The sequence below is a fragment of the Stegodyphus dumicola genome, chromosome 8 (assembly GCF_044657685.1).
Source record: "Stegodyphus dumicola isolate Sdum_Otavi_A_Nest chromosome 8, ASM4465768v1".
NCBI lineage: Eukaryota > Metazoa > Arthropoda > Arachnida > Araneae > Eresidae > Stegodyphus > Stegodyphus dumicola.
Window position 1 is genome coordinate 49,141,250 of NC_140775.1, and position 15,459 is coordinate 49,156,708.

Genomic DNA, 15,459 nt, shown 5'->3' on the forward strand with positions numbered 1-15,459 from the left:
CTTCACTTAACTTTAAATTAGCATCCTGGTGAGAAAATGCTAGGGGAAGTTGAGGACAAAAATCTAAATAATTGGTTATTTGAACTAAGGGAAAATTTTGGGAATAGATTGGAAAATTTGCATTGGAATACGCGCAGATGGCGCAAAAGTGATGACGGGGGAAGATTTTGGTTTTAAATAATTTGTAAAAACTGTTGGTAATGATCACGTACGGAAAAGTTACGTAACTTTTCCACACTATCTGAGTCACCAACAGGCTCTACCAGCAAAAAAAATCAGCAAATCAAGTTAAACGATGTTCTTCAAGATGTTGTCAAAGTTACAAACTTTATTAAAAGCCGCGCTTAGCAGCTTTTCAAATCGCTGTTAAGGCATGAACTCTAAAAATTCATTATTCATTATTACATGCAAAAGTTAAGAAGGATTACAAAGGGCAAAGTTTAAGAAGATGATTTTTTAAGGCAATATTGTTATATTTTAACCGAACAAAAATATCTGATCTTATTGCTATTTTTCAAAATGACTTATTGCTGTCAAAGCTGTGTATTACTTAAATATTGATGCAACCACCTTGGCGCAATTTGGCAACTTTTTTACAGATGAAAAGGAAAAAGTTACTTATCGACTGCAAGTTGGTGGTTTTCACGTCTTTTTTTTTTTTTTTTTTTTTCTTTTTTTTTAAGAAAGATTCCTAAACTATCGATATTTTTTCGATCAATCTGTGAACATTATCAACATATGAAAAGCAGTCATACTTTAGAGATTTAAAATACAAATTTGATTTATTAAATACAGATTGCGGGATACATTAAACTAAACACTTACATTCTTTTTCAAAAATCTTTCTGCAATTTTTTTTTTTTTTTTTTTGTGTGTGTGTGTGTGTGTGTGTGTGTGTGTTATTCATCTTCCTAAGTAAAGAGCGATCAATTTTCGCTTAAACAACATGCGAGAATAGCGGAGATTAGGCTTCAGGTAGTCCTCGTTAACCATGAAAGCCTTGAGCACCATACAGGCGACAGTACGACTTTGTTCAGTCCTCCCCCCCTCCCACGATTTTGGTGGAGAGCACACCGGGAGAAAGAATCCGAGGATCTCCTACCTCTCTTTCCCTACCAGCAACCTCTCGAGAGAAGTTTCGTCTCGCCGCATATTTAGAGTGCCTTTATGCTGGACGGACACTATACATTTACAAACATCCATGCCTACTCCGGGATTTGAACTCGGACCTTTCGGTAAGGCAGCCAGCGCCGCTAACCATATCCCGGTTGGGCAGCCGCATTTCTTCACTGTTCCATTTAGAAAAATGGCAGCAAAATTGTGTTCTTGCAAAAAATTTATCGCAGTTTCTTCCACTGCTGGCGCATTCCACAAACTCAGATTTTAAAGCTAAGGGGAGGGGCGAATCACGATTTGTTTGGGAAAACGGTTGGAACTTGGAATACAACAAAAATGAACGTTTCCAAAAATGCCAAGGTTGCTTGACAAAAGAGTTGTTATGAGGATGGTTGCCAGAAAAATAGTTATGCGCATGGGTTCCAAGAGTTTGGCATATTCTGAAAATCTGGTGACTTCTACTAAGGCGGTTGCTTTAATACGTAAGTACTAGCTGTGCTACTTGGCACAGCTTTGATGCTTTACGTTCATCAGTATTGGCAGATATTTTTAAAAATACTAAACAATCTCAACTTATCTATTCACTTTAAAAATTACATATTATGTCTTCGATCATGAAGGTCGGCTACTGTTCAACCATGAAAGTTAGTGGAAATTTTGCCAAAGTTGTGTTAATCATTCCTGCGGGATTCTGAAGGAACTGATGGTAATATCCCATAACATTGAAAAAATCCACTACATGTTGTTTTGTAGAAGTCAGATCTCAGATCTCCTTTTTCTTTTCCAAAATCCGAAAAAATACAACAGTAACAGTTTACATCCTTACTCATGAAACCAAAAGGTGGCTGATTAACGAATTGTAGTTACATCTGCGTTATCGAGAACCAACGGAAAGTTCATATGTTATGAGTCTGTCGACCTTATCCATAAATAGCGCTAAATCGCCCTGCTTGGCGATAGTTTCACAGTCGACGGGGTAATATGTAAGTCCCAAAACAGCTATATATTTGCTCCGAAAGGCAAAATTGAAGGTTTTTATTAAACAAATGGAAACTGGAAGTATAGGGTGGAAAATCATTCATTTGAAATGTTTTCGGCTGTCGACAATTTTATAATTGATAAAAGAAATTTCTAAAACATTTAATTTCAGAAATGATTCTACGTCATTTAAAATCCATAGAAACGCAGTTTTGTAACTTTTGCAGAAATGGAATGATAATTAAATATGATCAGCCCAATCTCTGCGCTCCTAAATTCTGCCGCCTAGTACCTCATCCCTATCCCTTTATAAACTAAAAAAATTCTGCCTTTCCTAAATTCTGCCACCCGGTGCTGTCGCACTGGCTCTAGTGCCGACCCTGGTATTACTGTATGTTGAAACTAGGAGTGCGGATACTCAGAAAGCTCTAAAAAAAACTTTACATTTGATTTTTTTTATTAAAAATAATTTGTTAAAATTCAAATTTTTGTCTTAGTTTCATCTGTTTAGAAAATATCGCAATTGATGCACATAAATTTCAGAAATCGATGGTATATTAATATTGCTACGAGCTACGGATAATATGAAACCTTCCTTCGCAAAGGAGAAATATTGTAAATTACCGACATCATTCTAAAAGTAAGATCTAAAGCGCAATTAAGATAACTCTTCTTGAACTGCGGTTCTTTGAGACTTGAGTAACAACTGCCTCAACGACTCTTGGATCATGCAGCCATTGAGTATACAGTGTTGCATGGATTTCTGGAAACTTCGGAAAATATTCGTCTTAGGCCTTCAAAATGCGTTTCTCGGAAATTTATAAAAAGTAGCGCAGATTGGCAAATAATCACCAAATGTCCTTAAGGCACATCAGGAGTATTTTTGCCCATAGCTTCTAGTTGAGTATTTTAAACATTTACAGGTATATTTTGTATGAGAAACACACAGATAAATACAAAACCTGCAGCTAAAAATTCGATTACTCAAAATAAATCCTAAAAGGAGGACCATAAAGGTAAAAATTAAACAAATAAATAAAGCAATACACAATATCATAATAATGCAATCAAAAGGATTGAAATATTTGCAGAAATTCATATCAATAATTTTAAGGCGGCCATTTTTATCGACACTTATGAAAACACACGGAAGTACAATTTGACAATCAAGAAATAAATTTAATGTTACGTTTAATTCTAAAATGCAAGTCGTAAAATTCTAAATAATCATGCACTATGAAACTGGAAGATAAATACGCCAGTGAAAACTTTAAAATTAGATTACAAACACAGTCTTACTTTGGCGTAGCTTTTGAATAAAGCTTAATCGATTTCGAGAGCAATCAGACATCGGTCTCTCAGCTCCTGCAGCAAAATCTAAATTTTTTCCCTCCGAAGAATCTACGCTAAGTTTTGGTTGATTTGCCTAATTTCAAGTCATCTACTAACTATTTTATGTTTAATTAATGCGCTCTAGTATAGCTTTATAAAATTAAATATACTTTCAGCCGTTACTTACATTTCTTTCTTTCAACTTTTATTTACATGTTAAGGCTATTTTACGGTCGCAAATGATGAGTTTCTAAGCATACTCATAAACACTAATGAAAGTATAAATCTTTTATTTGCAGGTAATTTTATCGAATGTGACTGTAACTTACTATGGCTTCTGCCCATTATTTCGCCACCAATTGCTAACGTCACCTCCACACCTGCACCAAAGCCTCTACCTGGGCAAATTATTCGAGGAAGCTGTGCTCGTGCAATGAGGCCCAAGCTCTTCTCTACGAACTATGACTTAATTTCATTAACTAGAGATCGCCTAATGTGTTGATCTCCTGATCAGTGAAAATAAAGATAAAGGATAGTGTTTAAAATACTGCGCTTACAATTCTAAATTGGTGGGAAAAGTTTATTGAAAGATTCCATCCAAATTTAATATGCTGATTTTATTTGATGTATAAAAAATTGATAATAAAATTTTGCTCAGAACTAAGTTTATAGTAGAAAAGAAATGAGTGAAGCTCTAATTAATGATAGTGATTGGTTTTCTTGGGCCACCCTGGCTTTCAGAAGTAGATATTCGACATCACATAAACGAAATGAATACCGAAGCTGACTTGCAAAACGTTAGTGAAGAACGAAAATGTGTTACTTTGAAAACACTTGTGGAATCTACAGAACCGTTACTAAATCTTGAACTGTACGGAAATTTAAACAAAGTACTGGGAATAATGGCTTATGTTCTACGCTTCGTAAACAACTGTAAATCCGCTCGTGAAAAGCAATCTGGTGTGCGTACCGCCTATGAGTTACGGAAGGCTTCAGAATTTATTATAAGAAATGTTCAACTTAATGAATTTTCAGAAGAAATTAAGGCTTTAAAGACAGAACAACCGATTAAAACTAAAAGCAAAATCATTTCACTTAATCCATTTCTAGATGAAAACGAAATTTTAAGAGTAGGAGGTAGATTAAGAAACGCAGAAATTACCAGAGAACGTAAACATCCCATTATATTGCCAAATAATAATCACTTCACAAAATTAATGATACAGCATTATCACGAAAAACATTTACACGGAGGGTTGCATTTAATGTTATCCGCAATAAGACAGAAATACTGGATAATAAGTGCAAAGAATGAAATTAAAAAATGCATTTGGAAATGCATAAAATGTTGCAGAGTACGAGCAGTAACATCTATTCAATTAATGGGAGAACTACATGCAAGTATAGTGATTCCAAGTAGAACCTTTTCAAAGGTTAGCGTTGATTATGCCGGCCCATTTTCTGTGAAAATGAAAACGGGACGAGGTATAAGACCAATTGGTTGATCTTTACATTATGGTAACTTGGCGATTTTCTGGCGAAAATTTGGCAACCAACTCTCCTACAGCAACCCTTTATTTTTTTTTCCCCGCCGCCATTTTGTCTTCACGAAGTAAAGACATGTTTCTTTTCTTCTTATCTACTGAACACTTCTTCCAAAAATCTACTAGCCGAATTACACTTATGCTAGAAATTTTATCAAACAAAACTGCTTAATCATGACAAATATTCACTGCAAAATTGGGAAAAAGTGCACAATACCATACTCCTTACGCGTTTTTCAAAATAACACATACACATAAACCATGTACACGCCGACTTATTTTTACTTAAAAAAACATCCCAGAATTGCACAAAAATGGCATTGCGCACACTCTTCACTATATCCATGTACACTGCTTTTTTCTCATAAATTAGAAAAATTTCACGAAAATACATGACAATTTTCTCAATCTTTAAACCCGGTAAAAAGAACATATATGAAATTACCTGATCGCGAAAAAGTATTTACCCTTTACAAATATGAACATTTCCACATATAAAATAAATAAAATATCCAAAAACTTTTACCTCTAAATCATCTATTATATTATACACGTCACCAACGAATTCATACCGCAAGTATTACAAGTACTTAGTATCAAATATTTACATTATTTCCATGCACGTTTATTTCAACTTAAACGTATACCAAATTCCTACAAACATAAAATTCACAAAATAACTATCATTTCATTAAAATATAAATTAATTCAAAAACACTACTTAAAATATAAATGAGCACATACATTAAATTAATAAAAATTACCTTACAATCCTAATTACTTTAAACTAAATCATTGCTAATAACATTTTTTCCAATAATACCAAATTCCTTTCCACCTTACATTTAGAACAATGCATAAAAATAATATCCTCAAATAATTAAAAATACTAACTTACCTAATCTTCTTCAGAATCTTGATTACGTGGCGGATACACTTTTCTAATTCATTCAATAAAATTATTGAAAGATGTTTTCTGCGAATTTTTCCTCCATACTTCCTCCGCTAAATAAAAAGCAAACTTCTCTTTATCACAATGCCTAAATACCCATTTCGAATTCACTTTACTTAGGGCCATGAGATCCAAAAATTACACAACACTGCTTCACACAACACAGAATAAAGCTAAATACAAAATTTCCACATTTTTTCCCGATTTCCCCCCTTTTCCGATTAAAGAACCGTAATTCGTCCATTAATATCACATGACATATCCCATGATCTCTCATTTCTCTCACGCAAAATAATGCGTAATCGGAACTGAGTACTGCTCACATTATTACCAAAGTCCCAGGTAGTAACCTTTATCGCCTCCAAAATGTCGCCAAACTACCAGTTACCATATTGTAAAGATCAACCGACCAATTAAATGTTATATCTGTATTTTCGTTTGTTTAGCTACAAAGGCTATTCATTTAGAGATTGCTAGCGACTTATCAGGTGAAGCATTCCTAGCTGCTCTAAAACGATTTGCTTCGAGGAGAGGAAAACCTCAAGAAATAAGAAGTGATTGTGGAACTAATTTTATAGGTTCAAATAAAATCCTCAAGGAAGCAGTTTCATCTGTCCAGTCAACCTCAGAATTTCAAAGGTGGTTAGCAAATGAAAACATAAGGCTGCTCCACATCATGGTGGTATATGGGAGGCAGCTGTTAGATCTATGAAGCTGCATCTAAAGAAATGTGTTGGAACTCAAATTTTGACTTATGAAGAGTTTCTAACTCTAATTGCACAAATTTAAGCATGCTTCATACTGATAATAAATAAGGTGAGCACTTGACCCCGAAAGGAACTCGATTGTGTTGGAGAACTTGTAAGTTGGGATTACCGTGATCGAGATTTGACCCTTCTTCATTTATCCCCCAAAACTTTAAAAAATCCCTATCTTCTTTAGCTAAGCCTACCTCTAAAAATGCACGCTGAATGTCGGCACAAAACGCAATTGAATGTACCCTGAATTTAATGATAATCTTTAGCAAATCAGGATTTAAATTAGGTCCGCTTTCCAAACAATCATTAAGTGATAAATTTCCCTTACTTTTAGAAGAAGCGTCAAAAACTATTCGAACCTTTGTAGAATCCTTCTGTTCGCGCACTACCACGTGATGAGGCATGTAATACCCCGTTTCCAAATTACCATTTAAATACGTATCTACCCGTTCCACTATACCATCTCTCAAGTGTTCATTAATTATCTCATTATATTTTAAATATAGCTCGCTATTTTTCTGAAACTTATTATTTAAAAATTGTAAGTGCTGTTTCGCGATTTCATAATTGTTATTTAAAACTTCAACACCCTCTTTCCACAATAATCGAGTTTCATACCTTTTATTCTTGTAAGTTGTATTTCGTTCAAATGACTCTAAAATTTCTTTATCTGATAGAGATATTTCTTTATCCGAACTTATCCCAATTGCTTCTAATTCCCATAATTTTTTAACTGTTTCATAATCTAAGTCCTCATTTACAATGGTTATATGATTAACTCTTGCGTCCTTACACTTTGATCCTTCGTCCTTGCCTTGAATCACAAAACCGAAAGTGCTTTTTGTTGCGACTAATTTTTTACAAATCTTCACGTTTCGTTCTCCTAAAATTTCCCAAATATAATCCGAACCTATTAATACTTGAATTTCGTCATTTGTACCAGCATCTGCTAATTCTATTCCCTTCTCAAACGCCATCTTTCGTATCCACGGAGAAGAAACTTTTACTTGCCCTAGTGTTATAGAATTAATGACTATTGCGTTAATTTTTATCTTTTTACTGGGATGGCTTACATTTTGCAATACGATTTCTACGATATTATACAAGCGCGCTTTTGCATCTTTGCATCCAAATGTGAAAATAATACGCGCTTCTTTATTAATAATTTTCAACCCCAGTGAATCAACCACTTCTCGTAAGATAAATGACTTTGTTGACCCTGAATCTAGCATACAACGTAATACCTTTTCGTTTCCCCCTTTACACATAACTGTTGCCGAAAACGTCTGTAAAAGAACGGAAGTCGGTGGTTTAATTTTGTTATTATTTTCATTACATGAGAGCGAAAGAGAAGCTTCAGGGATTGGCGTTTGTTTTGTCTGATTGGAAGTATCCGTCTCTAAATCTTTCGATGCGGCGTCACATATTAACGAATTATGTAAACATTGGACATTGCACAGTCTGGATTTTTCATCTTTATGAGCACAGAAACGCCTTGGATGCCCTTTCGAAAAGCAAATAAAACATAAACCTCGATCCATTAATGCCTTTCGGCGAGCCTTTAAATCAAGTGCGCAATCATGATTCATATGACAAGCAGATAAACAAAATATGCAGACATTTTGATTCTCTTTCTTAGGCGGGGTAGAGAACTTTCGATTTTGATTAAAATGTGATTTTTGAAAGTATTTAGAGGGAGTTTCGCTTTGACTAGTTAATACCGAAGCGCCTTGCTTATTCGTACTGTAATCATTTCTTTTAGAATGCATGTAAGATTTATTTTGATAACCTTGATGGGAACTTTTGTTTCGTATTGATGTTTCATTTACATCAAAATTCTTAGAACGCGCTAACATCATTGATGTTTACCTACATTCCACTTCAGTTTTCAAGAACGTTAGTAGTTCATTAACATCGAAAATTTGTTTATCACTTCTTTTCCTAGTGAATTCTAGAGTTAAATTCTCGGGTATTAACTTTAACAAAATAGGGGATAATAAATGTCCATAAGAACCACTAGTAACATTTAAAGAATTTAAATTCCTTATTTGTATTTCTATATCGTCATAAAGCTTCCTCAAAGAAGCCGTATTTCCGGAATATTTTACAGGTTCTAAACTCAACAATTTATTCATATGCGCATTAATTTGCAGGTCATCTCTGCCGAAACGGTTTTTTAGTATATCAACAGCCACCGTATAGTTTTCACTAGTAAAAGTTAATCCACTAATAGCATTTAAAGCTAAACCTCCCAAAAGCGATTTTAAATAACAAAACTTGTCAACCGAACTGAGACTTTCGTTTAGGTGAATGGAATTACTAAACTGATTCCAGAATTCAAGCCAAGAACAAGGATCACCGTAATATTTTGTAATCGTTAATTTTGGCAATTTTAAAGTATTAACTTCACAAGTTTTCAACTTCGGAGATATAGTTTCCTCACTAGAATTTCTAGATTCAACTTTACACGCGTTTTTTCTTAATTTTTCCTGAATTTTACATTTAAAACTTATAATTCTTTCCTGATATTCCTGCGCGGAAATTACTTCTGTTTCCAACTCCTGTTCCGTAATTATAAGTTTTTCAATCTCAGAATCGTATTGTTTCAACAACTGCGATTTTTCAAGTAACATTTCGAGTAATTCTCTTAATTTCTCATCCGCGGTTTCACCCTCTTCTAACAATGCAGAATCTATTTTACTCATCAACTTAGTAGTTAAGCTACGCGTCACCGTACGCAACTTCTTTGCCTTATTCATAGCCTCCATTTTACCATTAGATTCTATCAACTATAATAATCACCAAGATTTTTATTCAACAATTCTATTCAAAACTGGAAAAATGAAAAAGGTCCTACCTCGAATTTCTTCGCGTTAAATCCTGGCTTTTCAGTCATGAACTCACTAATTTTCTTCATTCTTCATCTCCACAAATCAAGTCCGGTGTCACCAAAAAAAATGTACGTATCCAAATGATCAGAAGGTTGTTGATGTTTGTTCCTTGATCTATTGCACCAAGATATTTTACTGTACATTTATTTACAATTTATTTACAAGTCGTATGCCACCTGGCATGTTTACAAGCGTTATGCCTCCTGGCATGTATATGATAGACATACTCTGCCACCTGGCATGTGAATTGATACATCATACTAGTTTTCTGCCACCTGACAGATACGATGCAATTACCTCAATTAGCGGTAATACGCCCGACATTTTGGCGTGTCCGCTTCCCTTACGTTCTGTAACGCAACTAACTTTTTGCGCGGTGCGCCCTCTGGGCACAAATCACCGCAATCACCTACGAGGCCAAAACAATGAGAATAAGGAATATAACAGTAATATGAATATATACATAAAATTTGGAACATTCTACCGAAAGCTAGGCTGTTTGATTTATTTATTTATTTTGGGGCATAACTTGAAAACAGGTTATGGACCAAGGAAAAGATGAAATCAGAATACATTAAAAATTAGTAAAATCTTAATACATAAACTACATAAGTATACATATTAAAATACATCGCTAACTATTTTAATACAATATGCTAGACCTTATTTTATATTAAATGGTAAAAACCGAATAGCTATTAAGTAATGAAATAAATTAAAATGAGAAATTTTCCCAATTTATTGGTCAAGTGTCACAAAATACCCATTAAAATACTTGAAATTTAGTTTATAAAATATGGACAATCCAAATATTGTTGCGTTGCACGGGTTCATGGATTTGGAATAATTGATGTTAATGCTTGATGAAGAATCAAAACATAATTTATTCACCAGTAAGCACTATTATACAGGACAGTTCTAAAGACACGTTTACACTCGTCGGAAAACTACGACAAATACGCTGAAACAATCAGCAACACAGCCTCCAGACTATAACAGTGAAGACAGCTTCATGGCAAAGCACTAAAGTACAGCTCTCAACTCGGTCGATCGCCCTCAAGCTAATCTCTGAACTCAATACACTACTTTCTCCCCGTACAGGCAGGGTATATTATTACAATTCTTTAAGAACTGGAGGCTCCCTTCAGCCCACCTGGATACGAGTGTCCCCATAGCTCAAAAGAAGGTGCCCCGTATCTTCACAAACGAGGGCAGCCAGTAACCCAGTCAACCCCCAAACAACAAACAAAAACACTAAATCAAAAATAAGTAAGCACATCTAACACAAAATTACAGACCAACAAACAAACAAAACAAAAAAATCCATAAACACAAATTCACAACATAGAACACCACAGATATCTAAAATCCATATAAATACAAAATTCAATTTTAACTAAAGATTCCTACCAGCTCTCTATTTTCATTGATAAACTTCATTAGAGCAATAGAATATGATTTTAAAACTTTAAAATTAATGACACTTACATTAAAATCAGTAATGTTAAAAATCTGTCTAATAGGGGCTGTTAAACTACAATCAACCACGAAATGCCTAGCATCACCATCATCATGACAACTATTACATAATTTATTTTCCTGCAGATTAAATCGGTTGAAATAGAACGAAAACTTACCATGTCCAGTTAAAACCTGATTAACATCAATATTGTTCATACATTTCATTTTATTCGTGATTTTAATTAGTTCCATAAATCCTTTGTTTTTAGGTGAAGAGAACCACTGTATTTTTTATTTGTTAACATAAAATTTTTTCACTCTTCGAATTGCAATTCTCTTCGAACCTGTTACTTCAATATCCATTGCACTGACATTTGAGACCGCCTGCTTGGCTAGGCTGTCGGCGCTCGCATTATCAATAAAGCCTATATGGGCTTTAACCCAATGTAGCTTAATATTTAAATATGAACTCAAAGTTTCTAAATGACTCTTAATTTCGACAATTAATGGATTGAAATTGTCTGGGCGGGAGAGCGCATGGAGAAGTGACAGGCCGTCAGTGTAAATATTTACAGACGTGGGTATAAACAAGGTATTTTTAATCCATAATAAGTCTTGTTTGAACGCTTCACTTTCTGCTTGGAAAACTGAGTTATATATATTCAACTTAAACATTCTATAATCCACCTCAGTTCCATAGTAAAAAACAACAAAGGCAGCTCCTACGCTCCTTCCGACCCCAGAACCATCTGTATAAATATCAAACACATCAGCAGTTGGATTACTTTTATCAAAAACAAAAACAAATCTATTGGAAAGATGTATTAAATGAATATTAAATTTTTCAAAACCATGCTTTGTAATTAAATAATCTTCATGCATTTTCAATTCCATTCGTCCAGTTCTAAATAAAAATTGCTCATAATAAAATTCGTATAAAATTGAGAAAGGAGGCAGCCCAGCCAACACAAAGACGGCCTCGGTAGCCACCGTTCCGCAAGGTATATATAGCTCTAATTTACCTTCCAGATTATTCCCCAGAAAACCGCCAGACGATTTCGCGACAAATCTGATAACCCTACCTTTTTCGGCCATTTTCTGACTTCCCTTACGCCGCATTGCGGGGAAGCTGCTCAGCTTGTGAGCATTTCGCAACACTGTCCCCTCCCAACGAGTGCACGTGTCCGGCAATACAATCCATGGTCAAGAGGCAAATTCAGTACAAGCAGACAAAACAATCAAAAAGGTAACAAAACAAACAAAGTAAAAAAAGGTAAAAGAAACAAATACTTATACTATTCACGAGTAACTACATAACAAGTTATATACATAAATTATATAGCAAAATTAATCTATAAGAATTATGGGGACCACTAAGCATAAAAACTACTAGGTACTATGGCTATAGTATGGTGCTAGTCTGTTATAATGGAGGACTTTACGTTTGAAACGGGGGGACTGAAGGCCAGAGTGACTGGGCTCCATTGCCTGACAGTCGTGGGACTGCCTTACACAGATTAAAGCCCAGACCTCCGGATATTTATTTGTACTAAATCAAAAAAAAAAAAAAAAAAAAAAAAAAAAAACCACTTTTACATGGGCATACAGAGCCATTTTTCTTTACTGATTTATGAGTAACATTATTCTGTTTTGGTCATAATGATACTTCTTGACATGACATTCATAACATTTCAAACTAACTTTATACTTTTACAGGCTAATATTTCAGAAACACTTGGTAAATTTTAGAACATTGGAGATTTTTTACAGCACATGATACATTTTACAACACTTTTTACAACACATGATGCTTGATCATATATACTTAATTGAATCAAACAGGATATGATTCACAATGCTAATGAGTAAAAGGTGTTACCTGCCTTAAAGTAGCTGTAATCTTTCTGCATGCTAACATGGAGATTGACACTCGTTAATTTGACTTGATTTTACAAAACTTGGTACATATTAGAATCTTTGATACTTTTTGGAACACTTGACACATTTAATACATTTTAACAACACATTTTACAACGCATGATGCTTGATAATATATACTAAATTGAAACAAACAGGGTATAATTCACAGTATAAATGAATAAAGGGTTTTACATGCCTTAAAGTAACTGTATTCTTTCTGCATGATAACATTGAGATATATTTCAATGTATATTGACTTGCATATTACTGGCACTCGTTAATTTACACTATTTCACAAAACTTGGTACATATTATGACCTTTGATACTTTTTACAATACTTGTCACATTTGATACTTTTAACAACACATTTTGCGACACATGATGCTTGATTATATTTAATTAATTGAAACAATCATAATATGATTCACGATGCAAATGAGTAAAGTGTATTACATGCCTTAAAGTAACTGTAATCTTTCTATATACTAACATGAAGATATTTCCAAATACGTAGACATGCATCTTACTGACACTCGTTAATTTAACTCGCTTTTACAAAACTTGGTACATATTATGACCTTTGATACTTTTTACAATACTTCACACGTTTGGATACATTTAACAACACATTTTAAAACACATGATGCTTTATTATATATATTTTATTATACATATTTTATTATATATATTTTATTATATATGTAGAATTTGACTTGATTCACAGCATGAGAGCACGAAGTAATATTTAAATGGTTTATTTAATAGAAAGAAATAAAAGTATATAAAGAAAAGTATATAAAGATGAAGTTAACGGTATGCAGGATTAACATAATGATGTAAAGGCATAACATCGAAAGCACAATTAAAGTTCATAAACTCTTGAAGACGTGTGAACCGTCTGCTCACGTCTGCCTTCCACTCTCGACCAGGTCTCAGCGCTGTCTGGGATGATTCTTACTGCGCTGGGTGATGCTATACTGATGACGTCATAATCCTGGTATTCTAATTCAGCATTGGACGTTGATGACTCCCACAGCTTCGGCCAGCCTGAAGAGGCATCGTCCTCGATGTCTGTTGAATGGACATCACTATCATGTACCTGCAAAGATAATAAAAAAAAAAAAAAAAAAGAAAAGAAAAAAGAGAGTATCAGGTCCTTAGGTTTTGAGCTGATACAAGCATGGAATCAATTTCTTGTTGAATTGTTTTCGATTCTCTTCTTGTATCTTCAAAATGTTGTTTTTCGCATCTTCTCTCATTTCGTCACGTTCTTGTATCAATTGTTTTAGATATTCTTCATTCAATATCTCACTAATTCTCAAATCTTCTTTATTCTTCATTTTCGTGCCTATGAGAAGCTCAAACGGTGAATATTTCGTACTTCTCGTAGTTGTACTGTTGATTATTCTCTGAACATCTGAAACATATTTAAACCATTTCGTTGAATCTTCATGTGATAATTTTGACAAAACAGGAATCAAAATTCTATGAATTCGCTCAATTTGTCCGTTACCTCTTGGAATACCGGTAGTAATTTTGACATGTTCTATTCCTTCTTCAGTACAATAAGCTGAAAATTCTTTCGATGTAAAGGCACTACCTCGATCTGAAATGATTCTGGCTGGATTTCCAAATACAGTCTGTTGTTGCTTCAATTTTGAAATAACTTCTTGTGTAGTTGGTGATTTCACTGGATAGAACCAAGTAAATTTCGTAAAAGCGTCGACAACAGTTAGAATGTGTTGGTATCTCTTGTTCGTCGATGGAAGAGGTCCAATAAAGTCGATATGATACGTACTCAAAGGAACGTTTTCTTTTGGTACAGGATGAAGAAATCCTTCTGCTTTTCCTTGCTTCTTGTTGTACAGTATACATTCTATACAGTTAGCAATTACTTTTTCAACTTTACATTTCAGTCTGGGAATATAGAATTCTTGCTCTACAGCATTCACAGTTTTATCTACAGCAAAGTGACCTTTTTTATGTACCTTCTGTATGATTTCATTCTGTAAGGATTCTGGCACTAGTAGAAGATCTTTACCATTTTCAAATTTGTACAAAATATCATTTCTCACGAAGAATCCATTTTCTTCTCCCTTCTCAACTAAATTCTTGATTAACTTCACATGTTCATCTTCATTCTGTTGTTGTGCTAACCGAATCTTCTCAGTTACATCGGATGTGTATGATGTTAAAATTAGAGCATCTCTACTTAAAGCATCAGCATGTTTCATTTGGCTTCCTGAACGATGTACAATTTCGTAATCGAATTCTTCAATAAACATTGCCCATCTTGCAATTTTAGGAGTTAAATCTTTCTTATCTAAAGTTTTCTGAAAAGCACTACAATCAGTTACAATTTTGAATTTAGTCCCTAACAAATAGTTTCGAAATTTCTTCAGAGCTTCTATTACTGCAAGGGCTTCTAATTCGTAACTACAGAGTTTCTCTTGCTGCGGTGAAGTCTTCTTACTCATATACTGGATTGGGTGATAATTACCATCAT

The 15,459-nt window shown here is 34.1% G+C and overlaps 1 protein-coding gene across 1 annotated transcript in view; it reads left to right on the forward strand.

Annotated features, from left to right (window-relative positions):
- Nucleotides 1–4,086, forward strand: part of LOC118204025 (uncharacterized) — a 74,025-nt gene extending 69,939 nt beyond the window's left edge. The window contains exon 5 of the mRNA XM_085821829.1: nt 3,726–4,086. Coding sequence (XP_085677955.1) covers nt 3,726–3,928 — 203 coding nt within the window. The 3' untranslated portion in view covers nt 3,929–4,086. The remainder of the gene's footprint in view (nt 1–3,725) is intronic.
- Nucleotides 4,087–15,459: the final 11,373 nt, after the last annotated feature.